This window comes from Oncorhynchus kisutch, linkage group LG17 (genome assembly GCF_002021735.2).
Source record: "Oncorhynchus kisutch isolate 150728-3 linkage group LG17, Okis_V2, whole genome shotgun sequence".
NCBI lineage: Eukaryota > Metazoa > Chordata > Actinopteri > Salmoniformes > Salmonidae > Oncorhynchus > Oncorhynchus kisutch.
In genome coordinates, this window is record NC_034190.2 from 48,411,808 (window position 1) to 48,428,294 (window position 16,487).

At 41.3% G+C, this 16,487-nt stretch overlaps 1 protein-coding gene across 1 annotated transcript; it reads left to right on the forward strand.

Moving 5' to 3' along the window:
* Positions 1–241: 241 nt before the first annotated feature.
* On the forward strand, positions 242–15,628 carry LOC109907781 (opioid growth factor receptor). The gene is made up of 7 exons (XM_020505983.2): positions 242–629; positions 5,282–5,350; positions 5,597–5,678; positions 5,766–5,844; positions 7,293–7,359; positions 12,891–13,039; positions 13,190–15,628. Exons 1-7 carry the CDS (start codon positions 498–500, stop codon positions 14,268–14,270), a joined length of 1,659 nt encoding a protein of 552 aa, XP_020361572.1. The 5' UTR covers positions 242–497; the 3' UTR covers positions 14,271–15,628.
* Positions 15,629–16,487: the final 859 nt, after the last annotated feature.

A 16,487-nucleotide genomic window follows, 5' to 3' on the forward strand; every position in this document is an offset into this window, starting at 1 on the left:
CTCTCAGGCCCTAAGAGCCGTACCACCCTCTCAGGCCCTAGAGCGTGAGAAGGGAGATATGAAGAATTGAAAGAAGGAAGAAGTGGGAGTTTTGTTTAGTCAGTGTACTATTTTAATTTGGGTGGATTAAGTTAGTTTCCCTATCAGGTATGGATTTTATTTGTACCTTCTTTTGGTTTCAACCCGTCCAGTAGGTGGCAGCAATACACATTTTGGGGTTGTAGTCCGCCATAAAATCAACAGAAGAAGAAGATGCTCAGCCAACAGACAGACATGCATTGACTGCAGACCATTTCAACCTGTCACTCATGTTTGTCGAACCCGTACTGGTACCACGAATCGCGACGATGGATTTTGCTGACCGGGAGGAGGGATGGTTGGTCGGTCGTGGTAGTCATCGAATTTAGGCCTGGAAGTTCAACTCATGTGTAATTATCTTGGCTAGCAGATTTCGCTTTTGGTCTTTCTCAAGCCCACATTGTGACATTGTGTTTTAAATGATGGAGCAGGACGATTTAGTATGCGTGTATGATTCGACGTGGGACACCGAGAGTGATGGAGACGATCCTGGAGAGAACCAAACGCGTCGCTCAAGCCAGGACAAAACTAAATCATGGACATCTGGTTTAGTACGTTGCATTTTTTAAAATCTTGTGTAACCAACTATACAAATGTCGACGTTAACACGGCGAACGAGTACGCGAAAACTAATGTTAGCATTAGGCCACTACTAGCACACGTTAGCTTGCTAGCTAACGTTAGCAACTGTTCAACTAATGGAAGCCTAACGACCTACGTTACCTCCAAATGTGGAATATTGTTTGCAGGAGAATGTAATAGTTACCAACTCACTTAAAACTATCATTTATATTGAACGAGTTTCATTTATAATGCCTCGTTTAGTTTGGGGTTACAAAGCTAGCTACCTACTATGCTAACTAACGTTAGCATGCTAAAGGCTAGATAAAGCGCTAACGTTTCGTTAGCTAGATGTAACGTTAGCTTTTCATCCCCACTTTGTCTTGAGCTAGTCATTGCATTATAGCCTGCAGTGGCGATTTTAGCATGTACATCTTGGTGGGGCAAACTCAGCATTTCTTTTTTTTTTAGATGCATGCCAGCGAAGCCACTACGCAAGATTAAACAGTACATACGATGGACTACAAACGGTGCCCTATAAAATCACAATACTATGTCAAATTGGATAAAAAATGTTAACATTTGGAAAACATTTACGATAAATAAAATTATTTATTACGTAAGTATTCGACCCCCGAGTCAATAGGCCTACATTGTGAATGACATTTGGCACCAATTACAGCTGTCTCTAAGAGCATTGCACACCTGGAGTGCACGATATTTGCACATTATCCTTAAAAAAATAAAATATTCAAGCTATGTCAAGTTGGTTGTTAATCACAGCTCAAGTCTTGTCATAGATTTTCAAGCTGAGTTAAGTCAAAACTGTAACTAGGCCACTCAGGAACAGGCACCGTCTTCTTGGTAAGCAACTCTAGCAACGCTTTTTTTGACTAACTGAAGATAGACCACAGCCTGTTGGTTCCATTAAGAGCAAATGAATCGTAGTGGGCAGAGCCAAGCACGAGCTAGCTTTGTGTTTGCAGACATTGCAGCACGAGCACGATGTGGGCAAGTTGGTGGCAGAACACTGGGGAGTTCTTATCCATCTAATTTTAGAATGTTGCTATGGGCACAGCCAAACAGAAGTGATGGATTTGACAACCGCTTTACTTGCCTACTGCAGGTGGCAAACTTGCTACGGTAAATTAATTGGAGTCAATTTATAGAGTATAAAAGTCAAGTAAACAAGTGTAATTTTATATACCAGTCAAAAGTTTTTCAAGGTTTTTTATTTTTATATTTTCTACGTTGTAGAATAATAGTGAAGACGAACTATGAAATACTACATGGAATCATGTAGTAAGACAAGGTATAAAACAAATCAAACTGGGTGCGCGACTCTTCAAATAGCCACCCTTTGCCTTGACAGCTTTGCACATGCTTGGCATTCTCTCAACCAGCTTCACATGGAATGTTTTTCCAACAATCTTGAAGGTGTTCCCACATATGCTGGTCACTTGTTGGTTGCTTCTCCTTCACTCTGCGGTCGGACTCATCCCAAACCATCTCAATTTGCTTCAGGTTGGGGGATTGTGGAGGCCAGGTCATCTGATGCAGCACTCCACCACTCTCCTTGGTCAAATAAATAGCCCGTACACAGCCTGGCGGTGTGTTGGGTCATTGTCCTGTTGAAAAGTAAATGATAGTCCCACTAAGCCCAACCCAGAAGGAATGGGGTAGCATTCTGCAGCGACGTGGTAGCCATGCTGGTTAAGTGTGCCTTGAATTTGAAATAAATCCGTGTCACCCACAAAGCACCATAACACCACCTCCATGCTTTACGGTGGGAAATACACATGCAGAGATAATCCATTCACCCACACCGCGTCTCACAAAGACACGGCGGTTGGAACCAAAAATCTCCAATTTGGACTCTTATTGGTGTGGTTTCTTTGGGGAAATTTGACCATGAAGGTCTGATTCACATAGTCTTCTCAGAACAGTTGATGTTGAGATGTCTGTTGCTTGAACTCTGAAGCAGTTATTTGGGCAAAAATGTCTGAGGCTGGTAACTCGAATGAACTTATCCTCTGCAGCAGAGGTAACTCTGGGTCTTCCATTCCTGTGGCGGTCATGAGAGCCAGTTTCATTATAGAGCTTGATGGTTTTTGCGACTGCACTTAAACTTTTTCTAAGTTCTTAATTTTCCGTATTGACTGACCTTCATGTCTTGATGGACTGTCGTTTCTCTTTGCTTATTTGAGCTGTTCTTGCCATAAAATGGACTTGGTATTTGACCAAATAGAGCTATCTTCTGTATATCCCCTTACCTTGTCACAACACAACTGATTGGCTCAAGTGTATTAATCCTTGAGTTGTCTTAACGGTATAAAAAAAAAATGACCCACTACTATGTTTAATTAACAGCAGAGAGAATCCCCTAAATTATATTTTTTCAACTTGAAATTTGATGACCTTTTCCTATAGTGACCCAAACATTAAAAAAAACTAAACATCTTTGTTCATATTTCCATGAAAGCTGTACACCACCAGGGTACGTAGTTTGTCTTAGGGTCATTTTTGACCCGGCAGTTATAAAATCACTTATGCACCACACAAATCACAGAGACATTCACACAATGAGATATTGAGATTGTATGCTACTGATTGAACTCAGCCAGCAGCTCCTCTGAAGAGGAAGATCTCCATGGTTGGCACAGTTTGAAAGAACAAGCCTGAACTCCCCCCTCCACTCCTTGCGATAAGGGGGAGAGGCCTTCTCATCAAAGTTTGCCTTCTCCCCACCACCAATCTAGTTTCTTACTTGCCAAAGAGTAACAAGAATGTGATCTTCCTGAGCACACTGCACAAAACGGCTGAGATCAGTGATCGTGAGGACTGGAAGCCAGCCATCATCCTGGACTACAACCACAACAAATATGGCATGGACAACCTGGACAAGGTGATTTAGAACTTACATTTAGAGCTGGCCCCTGGTCATCTTCCATAACATCATTGACGTGTTCTCATACAATGCCTTTGTAATATGGCACAAGATCAACCCTACCTGGATGCCTGATAAGTGGAACAAGAGGGGTGTTCCTGGAGAAGTTGGGAAAGGCACTAGTAACCCCACACATTCAAAGAAGGGAGTGCCTCCCCTGCACAGCAGCGCTTGTGAAAGCTGTTCAGGGGGCTGAATCTTGTCCTGATCCACCTGAGGCTGCAGCTGGGGCAGGCAAGAGGAGGAGATGCCTCTAAAGGACCGTAAAACAAATATGTGCTGCACATGTGAGAAATGCATCTGCAAAGTCCATGCACACACTTGCGTACTGTCCTACATGTGCTAATTAGAGTTGCTTGATCTGTTCTTCACGTTTTTGTTTTGTATCTATTGTATTCTTATTTATTGTTTATACACCTTGGGGGTGGGGGCAATGGTTTTTAAAAAATGGGAGAAGACTATTATTTTGTAGTTGAATTTCTTATATATACACACACTGTACAATGAGAACTGTTTTGGCAACATAATGATATTTTCAAGACTATTGTTTCCCTTCAATAACATGCATTCAACTACTTTCTACACATTTCTGCTACTTTCTTAGGCTATACACGTGTTATCTCTTGCTAAAATAAAAAGTTGTTTACACCTATGCTGCACCTTTTAGCAATAACAAACCTCTAGTTAAGAAAACAATTGTGACAGGTGTATTGTAATAAAAATGAGTAGTGTCCACTGATTTTAAATGCAGTCTTTCCTCATTGTGAAGAGGGAAAACCCAGATATTCAAAGTTTGTGATGAATGACCGGTTGTTTCTTCATGCAAAATAGATTTGGGGTTTACAATTCAATTAAGCTGCTTTATTTTAGGGGTTTAGTGAAGGAGGGTCTTTACAAAAATATTTGTAAAAAAAACTTAGGACAAGGGGAATATACAGAATGTTAGGACTACATAAGGGTGAAGGCGGAAACAAATTATCTACATAAGCTAGCTATAACTTAACTAGTTGGCTAACGTATCCACACTGGTCACTCGCACACTTGTCACTGTCGTGCCGTTTCTCGCACAGGTGCATTCTAAAGTGATTCGAGTGAACTTGTCACTCGCGCAATGGTCACTGTCGCGCTGTGTTTCTTGAGTTGCACGCTGTCTGCCACGACTCACAGAGCTAAATAACCTTCAGAACTGTGAACCCAGACAGATTATCCATTTACCAAGAAAAGCGAATGTGCTTTACAGAACTTTATTGAAACCATGTTTCGTAGGAATAGGATGTTTCTTTTGATGTGACGGCAGTGATTCTGCCGTAGCGCAGCACCACACAAATGAACGCCGAGGAAACACTATGGGGTGAAAGGGCAGACTGTCAGCTTTCATTTGAGGACATTTTCATCCATATCGGGTGAACCGTTTCAGCACTTTTTGTACATAGTCCCCTATTTTAGGGGATTAAAGTAGTATTTGGTATTTTCGTCACCATTTTTGTTGATGAAATTAACACCGCACCAAATCACCCATGCAACTGTACAAACAGGGAAACTATGGGGTGAAACTACAGCTATGGTCTTGTACCCGTATCCTCTTCAGTTCCACTGACTTACACCCAGGTCAAAATAATTTTAGGTACCCAAAAGAAAATGAATGTATTTCTGCCAAATGGTTCATCCAATATCGCTGTACCATATCTTTCACAGTGGTCAAACACGTTCTCCAGGAACATGAGGGCTGCCAAGGACATGCAGAACTACAGAAAAGGGTATCCTGTAAGTCTGAAGGCTCTTGTTATTACACATGAATAGGGCCAGGAGTTTTTGTCCATGTGAATTTGTCAGGAAAAATGTTGGGTCTTAGTAAGCCTAGGCTAACCTGGTCTTACCAGAACCCACGTTTTTTTTCTCCTGACCAGGTAAAACTCCAGGCCCTACACAGGTCATCTGTTTTTATCTTGTCATCGTCATGAGACATCATCTAGACATCTGACTGTGCTGCTTGTCTGCGTGTCTTCACAGAATCTAACAGACGACGAATGCTCAGAAGAGAGAATGTTCAATTTAAAATTCTATCTCAACGAATACCCCTCCTCCCCTGATGGTAGGTCATTTGCTATTCTTCCAAGCCGTTTTCAGTGACTGGAAAATGTGCGTAATGGTGTATGTAATGCTCTATATCTTTGTTTAGAAATTTTAATAGAATCCTTTCATAAAGAATGGAAGACGGACTATAAGAGGCTGGAGAGAGTTCACTCCTACATTCAGTGGTACGTATGATCCTAAATACTCCGGTTCTGTTATGGGCTAATTGTGTGTATTTGTTTCTTATGTATTCCCCCCGCCACAAAAGCAGAATTAGAGAAAATTAATCACTAACCTTTGATAATCTTCATCCGATGACACTCTCATGATATCATGTTACACAATACATTTATGTTTTGTTCGATAATATGCATATTTATATCCACAAATCTCGGTTTACATTGGCGCCATGTTCAGAAATGCCTCCAAAATATCCGGAGTAATTAGAGAGCCACATCATATAACAGAAATACTCATAAACTTTGACGAAAGATACGTATTTTACACATTTTTTTATTTTTAAACGTTACGAAAAAAGCATACCATGCAATAATCTGAGACAGCTCTCGGAGGTAAAGAACATTTCTCCGCCATGTTGGAGTCAACAGAAATACGAAATTACATCACAAATATTCCCTTACCTTTGATCTTTCATCAGAATGCAGTGCAAGGAGTCCTAGTTCCACAAATTGTTGTTTTGTTCCATAATGTCCATTACTAGTGTCCAATTAGATGCTTTTGCTAGCATGTTTAGCTCACATGTCCAAAAGCTGGTGCTGGTCCAGGCGAACTCGGACGAAAACTTCAAAATTATATTCCAGGTCGAATAAACTGGTCAAACTAAGTAGAGAATCAATCTTCAGGATGTTATTATCATATATATCCAATAACGTTCCAACCGGAGCATTCGTTTTTGTCTGCAGAGTCATGGAACGCAGGCGATATCAACAGTAATTTGCGCAGCCAGGAACTGGCATTCTGACAGTCCACTGACTCATTCCCGTCCCATCAAGCCCCACATCACACTAGAGGCTTCACTCCACGTTCTACTGACTGTTGACATGGAAGGCGTTGGAAGTGCGAACAGATCCATATCTTGTTTGAATGTGTATAGGTGATGACTTAAAATTCGACCAGCCCTAGAATCTCCACTTCCTGTTTGGAAGTTTACCTGCCCTATGAGTTCTGTTATACTCAGACATAATTCAAACAGTTTTAGAAACTTCAGTGTTTTCTATCCAACAGTAATAATAATATGCATATATTAGCATCTAGGACAGAGTAGGATGCAGTTCACTATGGGCACGCAATTCATCCAAAGTGAAAATGCTGGTTATACCATTATAATGTAGTATTATACTATATTACTTTATGACTAGGCCTATAATTTGCCCAACTCACAATGATAACAGTACAGTAATCGAATCTCAAGTGTCGTAAACTTGGATGGCGTTTACATTCTGTTGCAATAAACTGTCAATCACCAACATCTTGTCACTTGGCCGGAGCACGGAGCAGTAAAATATCAACAGGAAAGCTATCACAAAACACGATTGAAACATTATTGAAGTGATTCCACTGTGCTATTATTGATATCTAGCCGTCTAAAGTTATAATCCACTGTTGCTCTCAGGTTGTTTCCACTGCGGGAACCAGGAGTGAACTACATGGCCTCTGAGCTCACCAAGAAGGAGATCCTGGTGAGTGGTTCACATTTTGCTTGATCATTGTGATGTATTAGGAGCACTGACCTGCAAGTGGGGTTAAGGGGTACAATAAAGCACTGTGAAATGCCCTTTTCATAAAATGAGTTACTGTTGAATGTAACAGTAAGCATATAGGGGGGACAAAATGGCGCCGTAGAGAGAACACTGTGTTTCAGCGAGCTCCCATGGCATTCGTAAATTTTATATTTTTACATTATTCTCCTAGCTTCAAAAAGTGGTAGAATTGGCGAAATAAGTTATCCTACAACGAGTCTTGACGGCTATTTCTCAAAAATCTCCGACAACATGCCCAACAGAACTACTAAGAACTCGACCGAAACCACCACCTCTGTAGATGTGCAGGAGGAGCTAACTAATGTTAGCGAAGCTAACACCATTGCGGATCCAAGCACAATGGACCTGGTGATTCAAAAGATGACTGATAACATTACTAAAGTGATCGATGTTAAGATAAGAATGGTCTTGGAAGCAATAGCAGGCTGAACTATAGAGGGTTGTCAAACGTGTTGGTGAGGCAGAAGGAAGAATTGCTACTGTGGAAACTTCAACTACGTCTATGGACACTAAGATAAAAGCACTTGAGAAACAGGTGTGCGAAATGGCGGAGCACATTGACGACTTGGATAATCGAGGACGCAGATGCAATATTCGTGTTGTGGGACTCCCGGAAAATTCTGAAGGGACACGTTCAGTAAAAAATGTAATGGATCCCTGGCTACCTACAAATGGACACTAAGGCTGGTCGTGTGAAGCTGGACAGAGCCCAATGCTCTCAAGCACAGATACCTGGTCCCAACCAGTGCCCACAGTGGTTATAAAGTTCCACAACTTCACCAACAAGCAGCGTGTCATGGATGCGGCTAGAAACATCGGCTCTGAAGGTAGTCAACGTAAAGGTCCAAAGGTCTCATTCTTCAATGATTATTCCACAGCGGTTGTACGAAGACTCAAAGCGTTTGAGGCGAACGCTCGACTCGAGAATGAAGATGGACTACGCACTGCTGTGCCCGGCCACGTTGAAGATTATGGTCAACGGATCGCCTAAACTCTTCACACCTGAAGAGGCTGCTGCGTTTATTGACTCTCTCGGGTAAATAATTTTAAGCTGCACCTCCGCAGCATTGGATAACTTTTTATTTGAATCTGATCATGAAACAGTGGTGTGAGTTCTCACGTGCTCTGGTTCAGTAATATTCATATCTTTATTTTTCTTGCTAAATATATATATATAAGGATGAGGCTATTGAGTGGCAATGCGGACTTAAGAGTCTACATTGGAAAGTTGACATCCCCTGCATTTTAGCTAGTGGGAAAACCCCCTTTGGATCTTTACAGGTTAAATTTTGGGGTTTAGTATAGTTCGAGTTCAGGGTTCATATCGTTTGTTTATGCTCGGTGAGATAGAGAGTTCAACACATGGAAAAAGGTACCACCCCACTTTTACAGTAGGATTCAGTCTGGATATTGAATTGTCAAAGTGCAATGGCAGGTAACAGTCTGTGTGTATGCACATGGAACATTAGAGGGAGCCATAATCCCATTAAAAAGAAGGTACTGTCTTTTTTGAAAAAATTAAATATTGATATCGCAAGAAACTAATTTGGATAAGGAGCATCTGAAATTACAACAAGGGGGGTTTGGTCAAGTGTTTTTCTCATAATTTACATCCAGAAGTAGAGGTGTACCAATTATTGGGAAAAAGAACTTACCACTTAAGGTCTTGAATTGTGTGAAAGATAAATTTGGTCGCTTTGTTATAATTAATGGTACTTTACAAGGGCAGAACATTTCCATAATGAATATTTACTTCCCCCCTGCTCACCCCCCTGATTTCCTCACTAAGGTATTTCTAGACTTTTCAGAATTTAACTCGGACACTGCAGTGGTTGGAGATTTTAATTGTTTGTTGAACCCCTTTATTGATAAGTTTCCCAGCGGTATAGCTTCACTCTCTCCTCAAGCTAAGTCACTTAAAGCTATTTGTGATGATCTGGGGTATGCTGATGTTTGGAGAACTTTTCATCCCTCCAACAGAGTTAACTTTTTTTTCTCTGCACCTCATGAATGTCCGACTAGAATAGATTACTTTTTTATGCCCAGGATGTCTTTGCAGTCTGTTTTATCTGCTAGGATAGGAAGCATAGTCATATCTGATCATGCAGAGGTGATCCTGGACATAACTCAACGGGGCATTAAATCGGTCAAGACATTAGAGGTCGACTATAACCGTTGTTAAAGACCATACATTCACATCATATTTTATTTTATTACAGATTTTAAAGCATTTCTCTTCCTTGCTCCTTTGGGAAACCTGTAAAGCGTATGCAAGGGGTCTGATTTATGTCATACACAGCCACTAAGAGACAGAAAAAGCGTCAAAAGCAAAACCCGTTAGAGGGTGAATTAGGAACTAAAGAGAAGGACTACATTAAAACTCCCACTCCTGCCCTATTAAAGGAAATATTAGTCCTTAGATCAACGTTGGACTCTCTCCTAACACAGGACGCTGAAAAGAAAATTAGATTTGTCAGGCGAAAGCTATATGAACATGGCGATAAGCCTGGAAAGTACTTGGCATACCTAGCTAAAAAGAGAGCTGACTCTGTCAAGTGCCACTATTACTGATTCTGATGGCAATCAATTATATGAAAATAAATTGATAAATGACTCTTAAGAAATTTTATGCAAACCTTTATGCCTCCGAACTGCCAGATGATGCACCCAAATTATTGGAGAACTTATTTTCTAAGATTGTTCTTCGGAGATAGTAGGGAGCTCAGAGGTCTCTCCTTAATCCCCCTATTACCGAGGAAGAGATAATGTTCGCAATTAAGAATTTGCAAAATGGTAAAGCCCCAGGACCAGACGGGTTTTGTAGTGAGTTCTATAAAGAGTTCCATGGCCTGATCCTTGAGCCATTGCGTGATATGTTTAACCACTCATTTTCAAATGACCAGCTCCCTCAAATGCTGAGAGAAGCCAACATATCACTTATTCTCAAAAGGGGAAATGTCCAGAGTCTTGTTCCTCGTACAGACCAATTTCCCTTCCGAATGTGGATATAAAATTGCTTTCTAAAATTATAGCCACAAGATTAGAGGACTCACTGCCACTAATTGTGAAAGGAGCCCAAACTGGCTTCATTAAGTGCCGTAAGTCATGCAACAATGTCAGGCGGCTTCTTAATGTAAACCAAGCCTACCAACAAAGTGCTATGGATGGTCTTGTGCTCTCCCTAGATGCTGAGAGAGTATTTGATTGTGTGGAGTGGTCTTACCTATTCTTTGCTTTAAATACATTTGGTGTAGGGGACAACTTTATAAAATGGGTGAAAGTTTTCTATGATGATCCTCAGGCTGCTGTCGTTACTAATGGGCTACGGTCAAATAGCTTCTCTATATACAGAGGTACCAGACAGGGCTGTCCTTTGTCTCCTCTCCTCTGCACTCGTTATGGAACCACTGGCCGAGGCCATCAGGGTATAACGCCTGCTATACAGGGGCTGCTCATTGGTGTTGTTCACCATAAAATAAGCTTGTATGCTGATGATGTCCTGATATTCATCTCTAGTCCCGATACTTCAATTAAATCTCTTATTAATATTATTGAATTATTCAGCGAATTCTCAGGCTACAAGATTAACTTAACTGAATCAGAGGCTATGCCACTTGGTAACCTTCAATCTGTAGCTAATACCTCTCCCCCTTCCCTTTTAAATGATCTCCCTCAGGTTTTATGTATCTGGGTAGATTTGTAACTCCTAAATTCCACCAAATATACAAAGCCAATTTTGTTCCCTTGTTTGATACAATAAGACAAGATCTGGAGCGCTGAAACTATCTCCCGATTTCTTGGTTGGGTAGAATATCCCTGTTGAAAATGAACATTTTTACATTAGACTACTTTACCCAATCCAAATGATCCCAGTATTACTCTCCAATAAGGTAATAAAGGATGTAAATGGATGGCTGAGTTCCTTTTTATATGGCGTAAACGTAAGCCAAGACTTAAGATGGCAATAATGCAGCTGCCAAGTTCTATGGGTGGCTTGGATCTGCCCAATATTAGGTTCTATCAGTGGTGTGCCCACCTATGTTATATTTCTGACTGGATCACAAACGATGACTCCTATTTGGTTAGACATTGAGACTTCTCTTTCAAAATACCCCTTACAGAATACTTTTTTTTTTCAGAAGTTTCAAGTCTGTAGAAGATCACTGCAATAATCCCATTACACTTAACACACTCAAAGTATGGAGGTTAGTTAAACGCTTCCTGGGAAGGTCCAAACTAACCTCTGCTCTTACCCCAATTCTTAACAACCCAGATTTTGGTTCCGGATTGCTGGATGCTGGCTTTCACTTTTGGCTTAATACGGGCATACGCAGACTAAATTACTTATTTGCTGATAAGATTTTGTCATTTGAGCAGATGGTCGAGAAATATCGACTCCCAAAACAGGGCTTTTTCCACTTCCTACAAGTAAGACATTACACCACCTTAATTGGTAACCCTGATATGTCTGTCATTGAAAGAATGCTTTTTTCCCCACAAAGGAAAATGTCTGTCTGTTTTATGGTGCTTTAAGGGCCTTTTCTGCTGTCAACACAGAGGGTGAAACAAGTGTGGGAGAAAGAATTGTCTGTTACAATTGATGAAGAGATGTGGGAGGACTTTTGGAGATATGCAAAAATAATATCTATATGTAATCGTACTAGAGCGTTCCAATTAAGAATAATACACAGCTTGCATATATCCCCAAATCGCAGACATGCTTTTAGCCCCACTTCCTCTTCCCCTCAGTGTCTTAAATGTAACACTGATACAGGCACCCTAACACATAGTTACTTCTGCGGGTAAGAGGAGGCTTTACAACATCCTTACCTTCGCAGCGAGGGCAAACATCCTTTTACAGTGGATTAGTGGTAATGTTCCTTCTATTAAAGATAGTATATTATGCCAATTTGAATGGGTGCCTCTGGAATATCTGACATGTACATTGCATTCTAAAACAAATCAGTTCTACAAAGTATGGGAACCTTATCTAAATGACCTAGAACCTGAGGTATCAGCTATTATGCTGCAAGGATTCTCTTAGAATGGTGGTGATCTATGTATTTCAGAATTATACTGTACGTTCCATGTGTGAAACCTAACACCTTGGTTTAAACTGAGCTTTTTTTGTTTAATTTCTGTAAGTTTGTATAAAATATATGTATTGAGAGACGCAATGATGGGGTGAGAGAAGTGCCGAGCGGGAAGAGGGAAATGCTGGATGTATGTGTATATGTATAAGTGAGTGCTGTTTCTTTTGTTTTGTCTCTCTTAATATGGGTGAAAAAGATGAAATTCCAATAAATACTGTTACAAAAAAACAGTAAGCATAGGGTGACTTGTCAAAGGACTCCCTTAGGTCCAGTGAGCAGACGAAGTGTTTATGAATGGAGCTTCTCTATCAAGGCGACGATAATGGTCTCTGTGCTCTTGCCCCACTGTGTCCTCAGGCCTTCAGGGAGAGTGAGGAGGCCAAGAAGAGGCTGGTGGAGTCCTACGAGCTCATGCTGGGGTTCTATGGTATCCAGCTGGTCAACAAAGACACAGGTGAGGTCAAACGCGCCGAGAACTGGAGAGAACGCTTCGCCAACCTTGAAAGGTGAGTTGCTGAAGTTATGCCTTGGTCATCTTTACAGGATGTGATTTCTTAAGACCATGTGGAACCACTGACCATTCTTTGTCATCAGTGGCGTTGTAAACTGTTACTAGGGGTCCTCCATCTAAATATTGGTTGTGTTTTCTGTCTCAGGAACATGCACAACAACCTCCGCATTACGCGCATCCTGAAGAGCCTGGGGGAGCTAGGCTTTGAGCACTACCAGAGCCCATTGGTGCGCTTCTTCCTGGAGGAGACGCTGGTCAAAAGGAACCTGAGCAGTGTCAAGCGCAGCGTGCTCGACTACTTCCTGTTTGCCATTCGTGACAAGCAGAAGCGCAAAGAGCTTCTGCGCTACGCTTTCCAGCACTTTGAGCCCAAGGAAAAGTTTGTATGGTGCCCCAGAAAGATCCAGAAACAGCTGAAGAAGGCGGAGAAGGGGAACGGAGAGGGAGCGGAGGAAGGCCGCACACGAGCCAAGGCTAGAGAGGGAGAGGCAGTGGGAGCCCAGAAGGAGAAGGGTGTCACGGAGGAGGTGAAGGAGACTACCAAGTTGAATGATGTAGCATTGAGTAGTGATGGAGATAAGCAGGCTGAGGGTTTTTCTGTTAATCCTTCGGGGCCAGCAATCTCCTCAGAGGACTCAGAATCACTGGGAAACGGTAACAGTAATGATCTTGATATGGACCATTCAGGCAGCCCAGACCCTGAGTCTGTTAAAGGAGATCACAGTATGGAGGAAGGACTCAAAGAGGATAGTCAAGCCAAGGACAGCGTCCAGGACTCAGTTAAAGTCAAGGCAGCTGCATCTGAAATTAAGTCTGATAATTTGGCGCAACCGACTAAGAAGAAAAGGGAAGGTGACACGGTGGTGACACGCAACGGTCCTTCAGAGAACTGCCCCAACGGGTGGGAGAAAGGCACAGGCGTTCCCAACGACAACCACCCGCATCAGACGAGCCCATCAGCGGCATCATCCCACAAAGCCAAGACTGAGGATCCCAAAAAGGATTCGCCGAAAAAGGACTCCTCAGAACGAGGTGAAAAACACCCAAGGACTGACTTTAGTGATGTGTCTGATAACAAAGCAGTGCCAGTGGGTGGGGAGAACACAAAGAAAGCTGGAGAGGACCAGACAAATGGGAAAGAGGTGAAAAATGAAGTGGAGCCAATGGATGTGGAATCCAACTCCCAGCCAAGTTCAGGGAACTTCAGGGACATGGGAACTTCCTGAATATAAGGAGGGAGGAATCAGTTGCAGACTAAAGGGACATATGTTAAATTGTGTACAGTTATGGCCAATCCCAAATCGACCCCTAGACCCTACCGTCTAGGCACTTCATGTGGATATGAAAGGCTCAGAAAAAATGTATAGTCTATGGTAATAGCTCATCCTTGCCGTCTGATACTGTAGGTTAGATGGAATTCTCGCCATATTGCTTACACCTCACCAATCCTCAGAATGGCATAAATTCTGAGTTCTACGGAAGCTCCTAGGAGGAAGGCGCTAGGTGGTTTCTGGGCAGGGCTTTAACAGAAATATAGTTTTCAGGCCTTATTATATTCTACTGTCCTCCATGTTCACATTAGAGTGGGTTTGTTCTTGTTGTTGGTAAGGATGTATGGGTTACTGAATTTATTTGTTCTGATGAAATTGTGTTGTGAAGGGGATTCTCCATAGTTGATCTTGCAACTGCTAGAAGTTGGGTACTTTGAACTGAGGAGGATGTAAGGATAGTCTGTAATTACAGTCAACATTGAAAATATGAATTCAATCTCATACAATGAACTGATGCCTGCTTGTTGCAACTTTTTTTAATACACCACTCCGTTCAAAAACTGAATACAGTTTGAATAGTAATTTTGCACACATTGAAATGTACTTTATCTAGTATTATCTGTCAATGTTGCGACTACATTGTGTATTATATTTTATTGAAAGCCTCTATGAAATGGGAACAGGATTGTAATGTCATTTGTTTATTTCAAGAATTTTGCACTTCTTTTTTTTGCGGAATGAGAGATATACATGACATTGCCAAAAAAAACAAAAAAACATTTAACTGTTTGATTGTATTCTGTCTTGGAAGTTTTGGAATAATATGAGATGTAGCTATTTGGTTGAACTACTTTGGCTTTGCTGTAAGGATGACATAGTAAGTGTAATCAATAGAATGTGGGTGTTCTTTTTCTTATGTTCCAAACAGCGAGGCTATTTATTTATTTATTTTCAAAATTATTGTATGGTTATCCAAAGGCCTGATCCCCTTCGACTCATTTATTGAATTGCAAATCTCAGGAAAACCCTGTGGGAGATAGTCAACGTTTCTTCCATTTCTGAGGTTATGTTTGGGTAAGCTTTGTTTTCCACCCTTGTGGAGATTTCATCACGAATGTCTATTTTACAATTTTCAGAAAATGAATGAATATATTCATCATACATGTATTGAAATTGTGTGTGAAAGGGTTGTAAATACACTCCACTTTGGTGGGGTGATGAATGGAATTTGAAAATCCTTTGTCCATGCAACCTACAAACTTGACCCCTTTCCTGTTACATGACAATAAAATAAAGATTGTGCAAGTTATTTACATTTGTCTAATTCATTTTTACCCTTCTAGAATTATTACATTATTCAGATTCCAACCTTGGTTGTCTGAATACTATACTACAGCCGTGTCCAAAATTTGAGAATGACACATTAATTTTCACAAAGTCTGCTGCCTCAGTTTGTATGATGGCAATTTGCATATATTCCAGAATTGTTTAGAAGAGTGATCAGATGAATTGAAATTATTTACAGAGTCCCCCTTTGCCATGCAAATGAACTGAATCCCCCAAAACATTTCCACTGAATATCAGCCTTGCCACAAAAGGACCAGTTGCCATCATGTCAGTGATTCTCTCGTTAACACAGGTGTGAGTGTTGACAAGGCTGGAGATCACTCTGTCATGCTGATTGAGTTTGAATAACAGACTGGAAGCTTCAAAAGGAGGGTGGTGCTTGGAATCATTGTTCTTCCTCTTGTCAACCATGGTTAACCGGCATGCCATCATCATTGCTTTGCACAAAAAGGGCTTCACAAGCAAGGATATTGCTGCAAGTAAGATTTCCACCTAAATCGACCATTTATCAGATCTTCAAGGAGAGCGGTTCAATTGTTGTGAAGAAGGCTTCAGGGCACCCAAGAAAGTCCAGCCAGGACCATCTCCTAAAGTTGATTCAGCTGTGTGATTGGGGCACCACCAGTACAGAAATGGCAGCAGGCAGGTGTGAGATCATCTGCACGCACAGTGAAGTGAAGACTTTTGGAGGATGGCTTGGTGTCAAGTAGAGCAGCAAAGAAGCCACTTCTCTCCAGGAAAAACATCAGGGACAGACTGATATTCTGCAAAAGGTACAGGTATTGGACTGCTGAAGACTGGGGTAAAGTCCTTATCTCTGATGAA

What these genes read in the sequence shown, in the direction of transcription:
- LOC109907781 (XM_020505983.2), top strand. Translation starts at nt 498, where the DNA reads ATGATGGAGCAGGACGATTTAGTATGCGTGTATGATTCGACGTGGGAC. An exon ending in AATCATGGACATCTGGTTTA is followed by an intron (nt 630 to 5,281) that starts GTACGTTGCATT and finishes TATCTTTCACAG; the next exon opens with TGGTCAAACACGTTCTCCAG. An exon ending in GTTCACTCCTACATTCAGTG is followed by an intron (nt 5,845 to 7,292) that starts GTACGTATGATC and finishes TGTTGCTCTCAG; the next exon opens with GTTGTTTCCACTGCGGGAAC.